The sequence below is a fragment of the Sinocyclocheilus grahami genome, unplaced genomic scaffold (assembly GCF_001515645.1).
Source record: "Sinocyclocheilus grahami isolate Dianchi unplaced genomic scaffold, SAMN03320097.WGS_v1.1 scaffold1944.1, whole genome shotgun sequence".
Taxonomy (NCBI): Eukaryota; Metazoa; Chordata; class Actinopteri; order Cypriniformes; family Cyprinidae; genus Sinocyclocheilus; species Sinocyclocheilus grahami.
In genome coordinates this window covers 75,623-91,130 of record NW_015507123.1, presented here as the reverse complement: position 1 = coordinate 91,130, position 15,508 = coordinate 75,623, and the positions used below count along the sequence as shown (strand labels likewise).

The 15,508-nt window shown below is 38.5% G+C and overlaps 1 protein-coding gene across 1 annotated transcript in view; it reads left to right on the top strand.

Annotated features, from left to right (window-relative positions):
• The first annotated feature begins 7,360 nt into the window (after positions 1-7,360).
• Positions 7,361-15,508, top strand: part of LOC107573445 (type II inositol 1,4,5-trisphosphate 5-phosphatase-like) — a 23,937-nt gene continuing 15,789 nt past the window's right edge. The window contains exons 1-5 of the mRNA XM_016259878.1: positions 7,361-7,434; positions 9,230-9,327; positions 9,413-9,442; positions 9,572-9,682; positions 11,223-11,360. Of these exons, the coding sequence (XP_016115364.1) occupies positions 9,255-9,327; positions 9,413-9,442; positions 9,572-9,682; positions 11,223-11,360 (352 nt within the window). The 5' untranslated portion in view covers positions 7,361-7,434; positions 9,230-9,254. The remainder of the gene's footprint in view (positions 7,435-9,229; positions 9,328-9,412; positions 9,443-9,571; positions 9,683-11,222; positions 11,361-15,508) is intronic.

Below are 15,508 nucleotides of genomic sequence, written 5' to 3'. Positions count from 1 at the left end.
GAAAAAGAAAATCCGTAGAAAATGCATGTTGTCTTGGCAGAAAATTACCAGTATCACCGTCGTTACGTTTATGGACATTTCCTTCAACCTTAAAATATAATGCACAATTAAAAATCCTGGAAAAACACCTGTGAAAAATTAATAAATATTAACATGGCACATTGGGCTGTTTTTTTAATGGACTTTTCTTACAGTGTACATATGTTTGAATTTTGATTACAGTCAATCATGGTTATCTGAGGCTTCTTTTCTTACTCGTATTTTGTTGGTGTCCATTGTACACAGGTTTTGTGCTTTCTAAAAAAGCTAGTTTCTATTCTATATTACTCACAATACTCCAAAGAATAGTATCATAATGCACAGATAATCCTTTTTCTGATACTAATTATATGATATGACACATTTGTTGTCCAATCAGACAGATTTCACCCTGTGTGCATGCAAAAATAATAGTTATGTACAAACCAGTTAATGCCAAACAAATGGAGTATGCACTTTATGCATCTAAATGGAAATTAGACAATTTAAAATATGTATAATGCAGTTATAATATTGGACATATGAAAGTCTGTGGGTAAAACCCATACTCATAAACATAAAACTTTATTTTTACAGAGAAATATGTTTATTAAAATGTAAGTGTACAGATCTAAGAGGCTACGCTAATTTTCTTAAATAACTTTTGAATTAACAAATTCTGTCAGAGTAACACTACTGATAATCTAATAAAGGTTATGATTAGGATTTTGACATCTTGGTTGATAAGGGTTGTAGTGGTGTTTATTGCTCTGTACTACTTTAATCTGACAACAATGAAAAACCGTATATATATATATTTGATAACCAGCTTGACTGTTACACAAGAAATAGATCTTAACAATTGCTTTTAAAATTAATAAATAAATGTTTTGTCTTCTCAGCACCCAGTCTAGCATGTATTTGTACATTTTCTTGTAATTCTCCTAAAAATGTATTACATTTCTTGAACTACTGTATTAGATCGACCTGGTTAACCAGTCTGTATTAAAGGGATAGTTCACCCAAAAATGAAAGTTACTCCATGATTTACTCACCCTCAAGCCATCCTAGGTGTATATGACTTTCTTCTTTCAGACGAAAACAGTCGGAGTTATATTAAAACATGACTTGGCGTGGTGTTCCAGCAGATGACGTATAGGCGTAGAGTAAGCTCCGGTGAAAATATGCTAGTCTCGCAAGAACCATGTTTTATTTACAGCAAAGGAAAACCAGTCTCCTCTTGACATATTGAAATCCTCCAACATTTAAATCCTCGTATCCTCGTTTTGTACTTCTAATTCGTGACCGGTGTTTTGTTTTGCTCTCTCCTCTGCGCTTCTGCGTTCACACCGGCGCTCCGGCGCTTACGCTATGCCTACTGTACATCCTACATCATCCACTGGAACGCCACTCTGTCGTGAACGCAAGTACGACAGTTTGCGGAAGCTAAAGATTACGGATTATAAAGTTGTAAACATGGATATTTTCCTTACACAAACGCATCGCTTCGCTTCAGAAGGCATTTATTAACCCTCCGGAGCCGTGTGGAGTACTTTTTGTGATGGATGGATGCACTTTTTTGGGCTTCAAAATCTTGACCACCATTCACTGTCATTATAAAGCTTGGAAGAGCCAGTACATTTTTTAATATAACTGATTATATTTTTCTAAAAGAAGAAAGACATACACCTAGCATGGCGCGTGAGTAAATCATGGGGTAATTTAAATTTTTCGTTTTAATTAGATCTGATTAATACACAACTGTGTCAGTCACATAAATTAACTAATTAAACATGATGCAGGTTTAGGAATATTGTATACTGATAGATGAAAGACTATGAGGAGGTATATTCAGATATGGGTAAAATAAAATACTAAAATACAACTATTACTATACTATTCAATTTTTTAGAATTTTAGAACTAATCGTACTGTTTTTGCTATATTCAGCATGTAGTATGTACAATATGCACATTTTAAAAGGTATACCTGAAAAATGTTGGCTACAATACACAACAAAGTACACTACATACACTATAAGCACGAAAGTATTCAGACACACATCTTAATTATTTAATGCAGGTGTTTCAATCAGACTTATTACCACATGTGTATAAAATCAAGCACCTAGTCATGTAGTCTGCATTTACAAATATTTGCAACAAAAAAAAAGGGGGTCATTCTGAAGAGTTAAGTGAATTTAGACATGGTGTGTTTAAGTTGACAACACTCCGCTGATTCCATCGCTGAAGAGTTCCAAACTTCCACTGGCATTAATATCAACACAAAAACTGTGGTTCCATGAAGCTGTGGTTGGAGCTTCATGGAATGGGTTTCAATGGACAAAGCATCGGCTGGAGTAGTGTAAAGCATGCCACCACTGGACTCTGGAGCAGTGGAAACTTCTTAATGCTTCAGCATACCAAGATATTTTGGACAATGCTATACTTCCAACTTTGTGGGAACAGTTTGGGGAAGGACCTTTTCTATTCTAGCTTGTACCCAGTGCACAAAGCAAGGTCCATAAATACATGATTGGATGAGTTTGGTGTGGAAGATCTTGACTGGCCCACACAGAGCCCTGATCTCAACCCTATGAGATGAATTGGAACAGAGATTGAAAGCAAGGCCTTCTCGTCCAAAATCAGTGCCTGACCTCAAATGCTCTACTAGATGAATGGGCAAAAATTCACAAAGAAACACTCTAAAATCTTGTGGAAAACCTTTCCAAAATGGAAGGTGTTGCTGCAAAGGGGGATCAACTCCATTAATGTTTATGTATTTAAACGCAATGTCATTAAAGTCCCAGTTGTCAGGTGTCTTAATCAGTGGCGGATTTAGGTATGGGCAACCACCCAGGGCGGCATCTAGAGCGCCCACACAAGAAAAAGCAAAAAAAGGAATGCACGATCGGGTTTTTACCGTTCATTTGCACCGCACGTCAATATCATGTCACTGTGTGGGTCAGTTAACCTGGTCGGGACTCAGAGTGTGCACCCGGAGAAGTACTCTCTCACTCAGACACAGGCGGAGGGTGAACCAAGCCTAATGTTTAGACTAATAACTACGCACATCACAAACCCAGCTTTTTAGGCAAGTACCAGATATGGATGTCATGTGATAAAATATTTTTAATACTACTGAATTTGTATTTAACCTGATCACAATTTAATAAAACATTGTAAGTTACTCTTTAATTTCCACTTTTATTCACACAGCGAATAAATTACATAGAGAAAGCGAACTTTTACATTATCAAAGAACATTGAAGCTTTGACATTAATCATTGAAGCTGTCTACATTTTAAAATGAATCTCTTACTTACTATTATACATATATTTGCCCTTTGTTGTTTATGATGAGATAATTTGCGAGAGTGCAAACTGCAAAATTCAGTCTGCGAGCATGCGCACAAGGCATATCTCTGGCATTTCATCGATGTCTCATCTGAACGCCTCTGAACACCAGAGGGCATAACTAAGTGGAATATCTTCCTGTCCTCCTCCTTGTCGAGAAACTAATATAAAAGCTGTCACCTCATAACCTTAATGACGTGTCTGTCCGTAAATATCTCATTACACGTCATCACTTCCTCTTTTGTCTTCTCGTCTGAGAAACTGCAGCGATGTGAAGTGCAGCTAATCAGGACAAATTTCCGACAGCTGTATCCCTGTCTGTAAGACATATTGTTTAACATGTGAGCGTGCTCTTTCCGAACCGCCCGTAGGAATTTGGTGAAGTATTTGCATTAAAAAATAAATAACTAAAAATTGTGGGGGTACTGGTGTTTCTACAGTCTAAGAATATGTCCGCACAATGTTCGTCTTGCCAGAAGCTGATGGGACTTGATGATTGACATGACCAGTGTCCGAGCTGCCTAGGCATCGAGCATCTTAGGGAAGCTCTGGAAGATCCATGCATCCATTGCAACATGATGCCCCTAGCAATGCGACAAGCTCGCCTCGCAGGGTTAAGCATTAATGTGGAGGGAAGTATGAAAAGAAAAGCTTTGGCTTCGGCCTTCGCTCCTCTCCCGAAACAAAATAAAGTTAAAAAAAGAACTTGCTTGTAGAGTTGATGAATTGGCTGATGGAATAGGGAAAATCCAGGAGTTTTTGGCAAAACTGCAACCCCAGCCAACATCTGAGATTTCAGAATCAGGCAACGAGGGGACTGGTATTCCATCTCTCTCGCAGCCTGATTTTGCATTAATTCTAGATGAGATTGACGTGTCTCCGTGGCAGCCACAGACTCGCTGCTCTCGGAAGAACAATCTGTTTTAGATAAGGGACCAGGAATGATTGACAGTGATGATAATGCGGATGATGAGAGTGAAGGATCGCTTATGTCTGATGTTCTAGTAAACACAATAAAAACCACTTTAGCAAAATTGAGAATGGAACCCAAATCAACAATGGGAACTGCGCATACAAATCGCCTTTGCCATTCTTTGCAGCGAACTAATGTATTTGCTATTCCACAATCTCCATATTTTATTGAGGTATTCTCGCAAAGCATTTAAATCCGCTCATTCAACCAGACTGGATTGGGTTTCTCATCTGTTAGCAGCAATGGAGGAAGTGGGCCCAGTAGGTTTGGGTCCGATGTCTCCAATAGAACCCATCTTTAATTGTGCCACCTGACAAAGCATTGAGACAGGATCCAAGTTGTCCAAATATGGAATGCAGACGGACAGACAACTTAATAGGCAAAGTATACAATTCAACAGCCTGTTTAGAACTATTAATGCACTTGACCACTTGTTATTGCCAATTAATGCCTCGTTCAGTTCACCAGACACTACAGCCACAGAACTGGTTAATGTAGCTCTGTGATCGGTGGGTTCAATAGCGGGCCATTGTGGTAAAGTTATGGGGTTGGTTGTCCAGGTGCGCCGTCAAGTTTGGATAGCGCAGTCACCTTTATCTGTATGTTGCAGAGCCACGCTGCGTCAGCTTCTTCTGGTTCCCGGTCAAATATTTGGACCAGCAGCTCAGGAGGCGTTAGACCAAAGGCTTGTGGCTTCTGAAGTGCGATGTCAGTTGCAGAAACAGTGCGCTTCATTTAAAGTGCCTGGTTATTCACCCTGTTCCCCCTGGGTACTTTTCCCTTGCGTCATATCATATCAGATCATATCATTGTTCGAGACATACGACGATGGCCTCTGATAATCGTCTCCCCAAAGAAAACAAATCCACAAATTCATTATTGTCATTCAATAATGACAAATCAATGGACAGTCAGTCAACGCAGTGTCCGAGATGGTTCTCACAGAGCAAGGAAGCGGGCTCACTAGGGCAGGATGCAATGGCCCACAGTTGGTCAAGTGGTCTCCTATATGCGTTCCCATCCATTGTTATTAAAAGCCCCATGTTGGCCGAACTGCATGGTTTCATCTCCTTCACCAATTTTTAACGGGTCTGCCAGCCCAGTTACCAATCAGACCAGATCTCCTGACACAATTGAACGGCAGGCTACGGTACGATCAATCTCAGACTCGGAAATTGTGTGTTTGGTCATTGGAGGCGACACCAGACTTCTGGTCTGATCGCAGGGGGTCAGGGACACTGTTCTAAATGCTCACTCTCCATCGACTAGGGCATTGTATCAGAATAGGTGGAAACTCTTTTTGCGATGGTGTAACAACCATCAAATAATTCCCCAAACGTGCTCCATACCTGATATTCTGGAATTTTTGCAACGTTTTCTGACGATGGGCTGGTCGTATTCCACAATAAGGGTTTATGTGGCCGCGATTTCAACACACAGTGGTCTCATAAATTGGTGGTCTCACTCAAATTGGTGATTGCTTTATTAAAAGGTGTTAACCGGTTAAATCCTAACTTGATTTAGGGGTGGCAGAGGGCATGGTTCACCCAGGGTGCCATACAAGCCAGAACCGCCACTGGTCTTAATACTTATATCCAGTGACTTCAATTTTACACATAATAATCCACGATGATCACATTACACAAAACTGAAATTGCACGTCAAAATAACACATTGTCAATGTTTTTTGAGACCCCCCAAAATTTCACAAATCACGTTTTCAGGGGAGCCCATGTCTTATTAAGCGGAGCCGAGCTCCCCCGTAGTTCGCACCCTGCTTATTATCCCACAATGCAGTGCTCCAATTCCATGTGATGAATGAAGTGCATTTACATCAGTTTTAGTTCACTAATTTTTAGTAATTTTGTTGCTTTTGTCATTTTTATTAGTTTAAGGTTTAATTTAACGTTAAAGTTTATCAACAAATATATATATTCAATTACAGCTTTATTTTAATTGCTAAAAACGTTTTATTTTTAAGTTAACAATATTGTGCAATAGATTTCCATACCACACACAGCCCATACAGAATGTAGTATGAATGTAGTGTTATTTTAGTATTATACTATTATATTATTTATTAATATTTTTATATATATATAACATTATTTTTTTTTTACAAACGATAGCGCCAACTAGTGCATGTGTCCTAAAGGAGTGGGTGGGATCTGAGTCTTTACTAAGTTTGGTGTCTCTGCAGTCCCTGACGCCACTTCTTGGCAAGAAGAGAAGTAATACATCTAAAGAAGAGAAAGTCAGAAGTGGCTCTATTAGCGTGGCTGAAGAGGCTCGTGATAACCGATTACAGACGCGATGATAAAACTATGATCTGAGTGCTGAACGTGAACTCTTGAATCTGCTGCGTGGCATTATCGGACGGGAAGTCTCATCTGCACTCGCGGAGGAAACCATGAAGACAGTAAAGCACTTCAGACCGTTATCCGGCACACTTTAAACATCTGTTGATGTAAAATGATCGTAAATGACATCTCTTACGCGTGAAGTATCCTGCGCAGACTCGCCGTGAATAATGGATCAGTCCGTGGCAATTCAAGAGACTTTGGCCAAAGGAGAAAACTGCACCATAGTATCCTCTCGGCGCTCATCTGAAACCGTGATTGCATTGCAAACGTTCAGAAGATTAAAGCCTTGCTTTTGAAATCGACTGCATGTTTTAAGATTGTTGCGAAAATTTGCGCTCACTATGTATTGCCTAAGTTACCCTATGCATGCCTATAAGAAATATATTTAAATTGTAGTGAATATCACGTAGTTAATATTCTCTAGATTTGTATTTACAGTGTATCAAGCACCGTGTTGTTGTTGTTTTTAACCGAGCGTGCCCAGTTTTAATAGAAAAAGGAAATTCCAGTATGTAATTCCTGACGGGTCCGCTAGATGTCGCCAGTGTACAGTGTTAAAACGCCTCTAAAATAAACCGAGCATCAGTCATCATGAGATAGAAACGTGATGAATTGTGTTAGATTTCCTTAGCAGCCCAACACATGCTGTGGAGTGTGTTTCACTGCTGAATGATGGGAGAGAGAGCAAACTGATTGGACTGGTGCAGCAAAACAACGAACATGCGTGAGTTTATGGACTTTTAAGAAAACCAATATACTCATTTTCAACAATAGCATTAATATACATTACTACATAATCCACAATTGTAATTTTGAGGGGTTTAGTCCATGTAGTTGCAACATCTATCATCTAAATCTGACTAAAGCTTTTAGCAGGTACCCAACGAACTTCTGCCAAGGTTCTCTCAAAGTTATGAACAAACATTATTCCAATAATGATAATAGAATGCTTGTTCGAAGGTGTCCGGTCTTTAATAACGATCTCAAAACGTTAGCACAAAGACACTGTTTATATATTAATTGATATATTAATTAAACTTTTTGTTAAAGGGGTCATATGATGCGATTTCACGTTTTCTTTTCTCTTTGGAGTGTTACAAGCTCTTGGTGCATAAAGAAGATCTGTAAAGTTGCAAACACTAAAGTCTCAAATCCAAAGAGATATTCTTTATAAAAGTTAAGAGTCAGCCACACCTACCTAAAGCGCCTCGTTCTAACACGCCCCCACATGTCTACGTCACGATGTGGGAAGATTTGCATAACGCCGCCCAAATGTTCACGCAAAGAAAGACGACGTAACTTTTATTCTCGCTGTAGTATTGTTGTTGCTGCCGCCATGTCGTGAAGACGCTGTGTTTCGTTGTGAAAGCGAAACTACTTTGTTTGGTCTTCCAAAAGAGGACGATATCCGCTTCGTCATGCCTGGAGCTGATCCGTGCTGGTCGCTGAGGAAATACAACAATTTTGCGCTGTGGATTGCCAGATCGGCTTTCACCGTGGACGAAGCGTAGTCCAGCCCGGGGTCGTCACATGTGCTTGCCACACGCCCACCGGACGCTCCTTCGTCGAATCCGCCGGCCGCGCCGTTCTCTACTGAGCAGTGTAAAGTAGCACTTGTTGTGATTTCTCCGATCACAAATGCAGACATGGTTTTATGTTTACGTGGTGCGATGCAACGCAACGCGTAAAAACAAATGCCTCGTTTATAATGGGTTTTAATGTTTTTGTCTCATCGCTCCGGCCGGACACGGCATCACAGTACGGTGAGGGGCGTAACATTTCCGTCACACGCTTGAGGTATTCAGCCAATCACAATGCACTGGATAGCTGGCCAATCACAGCACACCTCGCTTTTTCAGACCGATGAGCTTTGTAAAAATCGATGTGTTTCAGAAAGGCGGGGCATAGAGGAGAAACAATAATGTACAGTATGTGGAAAATAATGTGTTTTTTGAACCTTAAACCGCATAAACACATTGCATTACACCAAATACACAGCATAATGTTCTTTTTAGCAGCATCATATGACCCCTTTAAACAGTTTAGTTGGACATTCGTCTAACAGTTTTTAAATGTTACTGATGGTTTCTTTTAAACGTTACTTAGTTTTAGATGATTTATAGAACATTCAAATATAGCATTCCCATAATGTTTGCAAGATGATTAAATTGATCGTTCCATTAATGTGGTCTTTTTGCGTTCACATAACCAAGAAAAAACATTTTTAAACATTTTCGTTACAGTTTCATAACTTAATGGGACCGTTAGCAAAATGATCTTAGATCATGTTTTTGTTAGCTGGGTATACATCCAAAATTGACATTCTTTCTCTTCTGGGAAAACAAACCAACAATAAATGCTTTTATAAATTATTTATTATACTTTATTAGTATTATTTTGAACTGTTACTGCCTTTTAGTAACAGCATGTACGATTAATTATATAATTGCAAAAATCATAAAAACAAATGATGTTGCAGACTTTCAACTTGTCCGGTTTATCTTATTTAATTTTTTCAGGCTATTCATATATTCCCATCGAAGAATGGCCATCACTGGTGATGATGTCACACTGGATGAAATCATACCCATTTCTTATGACTTTTCAGTTGTTGAAGGTAAGACTGAATGATTTGATTAATTTTAATTGCAAGTGCACTTTCATGGTAAATGTTAATGGATATTAATCTGATATCTCCACAGTTTCATCTCCAGATGAGCTTGCTGTTGTTGGTGAGCATTAATTTTCATCTCAGCAGTTACAGTGTTTGCTGCTACACGACATCCAAAGTTACCATAAACTCAGTGCATCGGTATTCGGCGTGGGCTATTTTAATGGCTAGTTTATTTGTCTCTACAAAGGTGCAGATACTCGGGTACGAGTAACGTTTTTCGAAGAGGAGTTGGAGCTGAAGTTACCTTTTGGTTCTCATACCCGTCTCTTCCTCGGTGAAGTCAATCGGGCATGGAGTGGTAAGACATTATGTTATGATAAAAGTTCTTATAATATCATACGCATCTCATAAAGTTCCTTTTACACACACTACCTTTCAAAAGCTGCTTTTATTTAGCAAGGATGCATTCAATTGATCAAAGAGACGGTACATTACAAAAGATTCTAGTTCAAAAGAATGCAGTTCTTTGAACTTTCTATTAATCAAAGAATTCTGAAAAAAACAAAACAATGTATCCCAGTTTAGAATGATTTCTGAAGGACCACGCGACACTGAAGACTGGAGTAATGATGCTGGAAATTCAGCACTGCATCACAGAAATAAATTATATGTTAAAATGCATTCAAAGAGAAAGCTGCCATTTTTAATTCTAAAAATATTTCGCAATATTACTGTATTTTGAACAAATAAAGGCAGACTTGGTGAGCATAAGACACTTATCAAAAACACTAAAAATCTTTTAAAAGCCTTTGGTAAAAATGCGTGAACACATTTAATCTTATTCGGATGCTTGTGTGTAGAACTATTTGGTCATATTCAGTAGGGGAATCCACATGGCAGTGATGCAGAAGAAAACGTTTCATTCGTACCGTCCATAGCAAACCTGCCAAACGCGTTTCCATTCATCCTAATGAAATGCTCAAACCCATTCAAACACAGCAAAGCTGTCTGAAAGCGAAAGACATCAGCTGACCTGTTCTGTCATTCATTTACCTGGTAAAATGGTACTTTTGGAATCATTGTGTAATAAGCGTTTACAAGGAAACCCAGCTATACTGCCTCCGAATGCTATATATTTCTTTATAAAATCATCTATAGGTTATTCAGACTGAAGAAGCTAAGCAGCCAGTGTGCTCAACTCTCAGACAACAGCTAAATCTAGCAAATACACGTTAAGGAAGACACGAGAGAGAGAATACGATTGCGGAACAGAAGGGTGTGAGAGGCAGAGTTTGAGTTCAAAAGAAGTAGGTTGTCTGCTTCTACTCGGTTTGTGGCTTTGAACATACAGAATAAGTAGCAGATTGCTGTTTGCTCCAATGATTGTGGACCTACAGTATATTTTCGTGATTTGAACATGAATCATCGGACGGTCTAAAGAGGAAATGTGCTTCTGCTAAGTGATGTGTAACCAACGCTGGAAGGACTTTCATCCCTTGAGCGCTGATGGCGAGTATCAGGGGCTCAGCAGATGTGCTCATTAACCGGAAGAATATTAGAAATTTGCAAGGTAAGCGGCAACACGGTTGTAGATCAGTTGTGGTCATATAGAAACTATAGACAACAGCAGCCTGACTTGCATGCAAAGGGAAGTTAGAGCTCGTCTGTGTGATTAGATGTTGATGTTAGTGTGAGATTGCGGCTGGTAGTTCTGAGAGAGAGAACGGCAGCAAAGGAAAGAGGAAAATACAGTTCCTCTTTGCCTCTTCGAAAATACAAAGAAATCATTAATGTCCTTAGAGTGAGACCAATCTATTTAAATCATCGTTTTTTTCTACATGAAATTGGAACTTTAATTCATCTATGTAAAAAAAGTCAATTGTCTTTTAAACTTTTAGATGTCTGTGAGCAGTATCCGAAGGATGAACCAAAATTCGACTGGCTTACCAAGTACCGTAAGATGTCAAAAGGAGCTCGATCACTAAGAAAGTCAATTGGAGCAACAACTGGCAAGATGAGTCGAATTAAGAAATCAGGTAAGCGTTGCATTTGCCAGTTCAGCTTTGCCATCACATCAAATTAATTGCATTTTAAAATACATTCAAATAGAAAACGGATATTTTAAATAGTAATTATATTTCACAGTATTATAGTTTTGACTGTGTTTTTGATCAAATAAATGCAGCCTTAGTGAGCATAAAAAGCATTGCAAAAATCAGGCAGGTGTCAGGTGTATTCGCACGTGTTCAGAACATGATGTGCTGTCACTCATATCCTAAGCAGATAGTGTTCAGAGACTTCAGTGAAGCATGAAATCAGGGAAGCGCTGAATTCTTGCAGTACAAAGTAGGTTCTTCATGGACCTGTGAGATGTCTCTGCTTTGTGTTAATTAGTGATAAAAACTGTATATTTGCTTTAACTGATTACTGTACAGTGGTCTCTATAATCATGCAAACACTGAAACTCTTACAGAAAAAAATAATGTGGCCGTTGCACTTTCAATTTGCATGAACTTCTTTTAGTAAACAGACCGGTAGATCCGCATGCACTGCATCATCAGCACTGTTTTTATAACCTCAGTGAAACCACCAGCTTGTTAGATCATTAGTAATCTGTATCTCCTGTAGCAATGTTACTGGTATGGTATTCATATTTTCAATTTATATTTTCAGTTTTTGTTTTAATTTTAGTTTGTTTTAGTCATTTTGTTATCTAATTATTTTTTTTTTAATCTATTTAGTTTTAGTTTGTGCAATCTATAACTTAAACATATTTATTTCCAAGGCAACATTTCTAACTTAACATTTTAAAGGGATCCTATTATGCTTTTTCACTTTTTCAACTTTAGGTAGTCTGTAATGTTGCTGTTTGAGCATAAAAAAGATCTGCAAAGTTACAAAGCTCAAAGTCCACTTCAAAAGGAGACATTTTATTTAACAGAAATCACTTTTCAAAAACTACAACGAATACCAATCACAGCACACACTGGCCCAGCTGACCAATCACAGCACATTTCATATTTCAGAAGGCGGGCCTTCATTTAATACAGGAACTATTCGAGCCATTCATGCCAGACAACAGGTGTTGTAATAATGTAAAATATGTGAAAAATAATGTGTTTTTCGAACAACCTGGTATGAGAGCCTGTTCTAGTACACCCCCAAAACAAAATCAAGACTTTGTAAAAGAGCATAATAGAACCCCTTTAACTTTTTAAGCTTTTAATTTATTTGCATTTATTTAACAAAAATTATTTTTGATAGTTTAAATAGTCTTATTGTCGATAACAACCCGCAGGCACACTTTCTACAATGTCTGAATTCACATTTGCATTATAGTTGTAGGCCTATAGTTGTATATACATTACAGGTTAAGGGAAGATATCACAGGATACATTGTTGGACTGGAATTTCGGTGTTGTTTCTCAATAACATGCTCATTATATTTATAGCTGAGTCTGATTCATCTCAATCTATATGGGCTTACATTTCTGCCACAATTCTGCGCGCGAAAGATCATATTTTGAGCGCACAAAAGTGCATTTTGCACGCGCGCGATCTGAGTTTGTGGAGAAAATGTTCATTTCGCAAAGAAAAAAGTATTTTGAGCGCACGGAAATCAATTTTACATTTAAAATACGTTTTTGGATGTGTGCAGACCTTCTCTTTTGCGCGTGCAACGTTTCACTAGCTTGCTCACCTGATGCCCCCCTCTGTGCTCGCTAAATGCCAACAGCTCGCGTGCTCAACACAACCCAGCGTTACAATGTGCCGTAATTCCAACCAATCAGAGACAGAGAACAATAATATATAGATTATAAATTATTAAATACAAGATTAATAGTAGTTATTAAGATTGATGTCGTTTGGAATTGGTAAAATGTGCTTGGAAAAAAATATGATCAGAATATCAACTTGCGTAATAATTATGCATGCACTGTATTTGTTTGTAAATGTTGTGATCTGTCAAGGCAGCCAATCAGAATTAAGCAGCCTCGGTCTCTGATTGGCTGGAATTACGGCACATTGTAACGCTGGGTTGTGTTGAGCACGCGAGCTGTTGGCATTTAGCGAGCACAGAGGGGGGCATCAGGTGAGCAAGCTAGTGAAACGTTGCACGCGCAAAAGAGAAGGTCTGCACACATCCAAAAACGTATTTTAAATGCAAAATTGATTTCCGTGCGCTCAAAATACTTTTTTCTTTGCGAAACGAACATTTTCTCCACAAAACTCAGATCGCGCGCGTGCAAAATGCACTTTTGTGCGCTCAAAATATGTTCTTTCGCGCGCAGAATTGTGGCAGAAATGTAAGCCCATAAATCTATTGCTTTGTGTTCGACCGCGCGAGGCTGCAAACGAACTTGAAACGTCATGACGAATCCTACTATGGCAAAGGCGGGGCTCATGAATATTTAATGACAATGTGACGTTAATCCAACGGCCTATTTGATTGGCTGCAAAGCTGACGTTTGTGAAGACTCACGGCTGGACGTCAGAATGACTACATTAATATTCATGGTCCTTCAACATAGTGCTCGGTGCCAAAAGCGATTTAGAGACAAATGAAGTCGAGTCGGTCCGTGTGTAACTACAGTCAGAATGCGAAAGCAGGGAGATGTCTAACACGACTGGATTAAATGGTAAGAAAGGTGCTCTCGGTTAGATATACATTTAAGCAAAGTGAATCGATAACTATAGATATCTCCACTGTTACTGTTCGTTCGGTAAGCAGACATAAAATAACTCTGTTCTTCTGGTTTGTCTCAGTGCAGTGTGTTTAGTCGTGATTGACTCTGGCTGTGTCTCAACCCCTAGTGAGCTGCCTGTCTAGACAGCACTTCTGGGCGTTCCGACTCGTGGAGCGCCAAACATGCTCGATTGTGCTAACATTAATAAATAAAACCCTTTTGATATTCAGAAGTGCTTTGATATAGAAACAAATGAATGTGAGCATGTGTACTTATGGATGTAGTAATCTAACAGTGTTATAACCTGTTCACTTCTATGTATTACCTTCTATCTTCATTTACTTTTCTGCTCATTTGCTTAATTGCCACTAACACTATTAAGCATTATGGAGTAGTTGACTGCAGTGCCCTGCTTTGTTTGACGTATCATTCCACATCTATAAAAGTTGAATTCTGGAATATTTGCACTTTTACTATTTATTTGTCACACCACAGGACTATTTTAGAAATGACCAAAGATTAAAAAAAAAAGAGTAATGAAAATTCATGAAAAGCCAATTTCATCATCTGAAATAAAAAATTTGAGAGCACATATTAAGCCTGGGATTCAAGATCTGGGCCTGTATTCTCAAAGCTTCCTCTCGGAGAGCTCCTGACTCAGTGTAAGCTTAGCTTAAGAGTGATTCAGGAGCAGTGCTGACCCCGTTGCTAGGCATTACACATCCTTTTGAAGACTGTGATTGGATGTCCAAGAAGAAGAAAAAAAATCTATTATTTCCTATTTCTTAGTTTACCCTAATCACACACACATATACACAAATGTATTATTCCACCTGTCATAAAGTGAGAAAACAAGCATTTTAGGAATCTGTCAAAAATCTATTACATTTAAAATTCTATTGTCATTCATTGGGCCAATAACAATCTGAAACAACTAAATAGTTTTAACTCACACATAATAACAAAAATGAAACTAAATATATTTTTTTAACTATAGTTTATTTTTATTTTGTATGGCCTCCTTTGGCCTTGATAACGGCTAGCATTCTTGCTGGCATTGTTTTTATGTACTTTTCCACAGTCTTTTGTGTGATCTATCTTTAAAGGGGTCATATGATGTTGCTAAAAAGAACATTATTTGGTGTAATGAAATGTGTTTATGCGGTTTAAGGTTCAAAAAACACATTATTTTCCACATACTGTACATTATTGTTTCTCCTCTATGCCCCGCCTTTCTGAAACGTGTCGATTTTTACAAAACTCATCGGTCTGAAAAGCGAGGTGTGCTCTGATTGGCCAGCTATCCAGTGCATTGTGATTGGCCGAATACCTCAAGCGTGAGACGGAAATGTTACGCCCCTCACCATATTGTGATGATGCCGTGTCCGGCCGGAGCGACGAGACAAAAACATTAAAACCCATTACAAACGAGGCATTTGTTGCATCCAGTGGGGACATAATTACTGATTATAATGACTTATACTGTCTTTTTACGC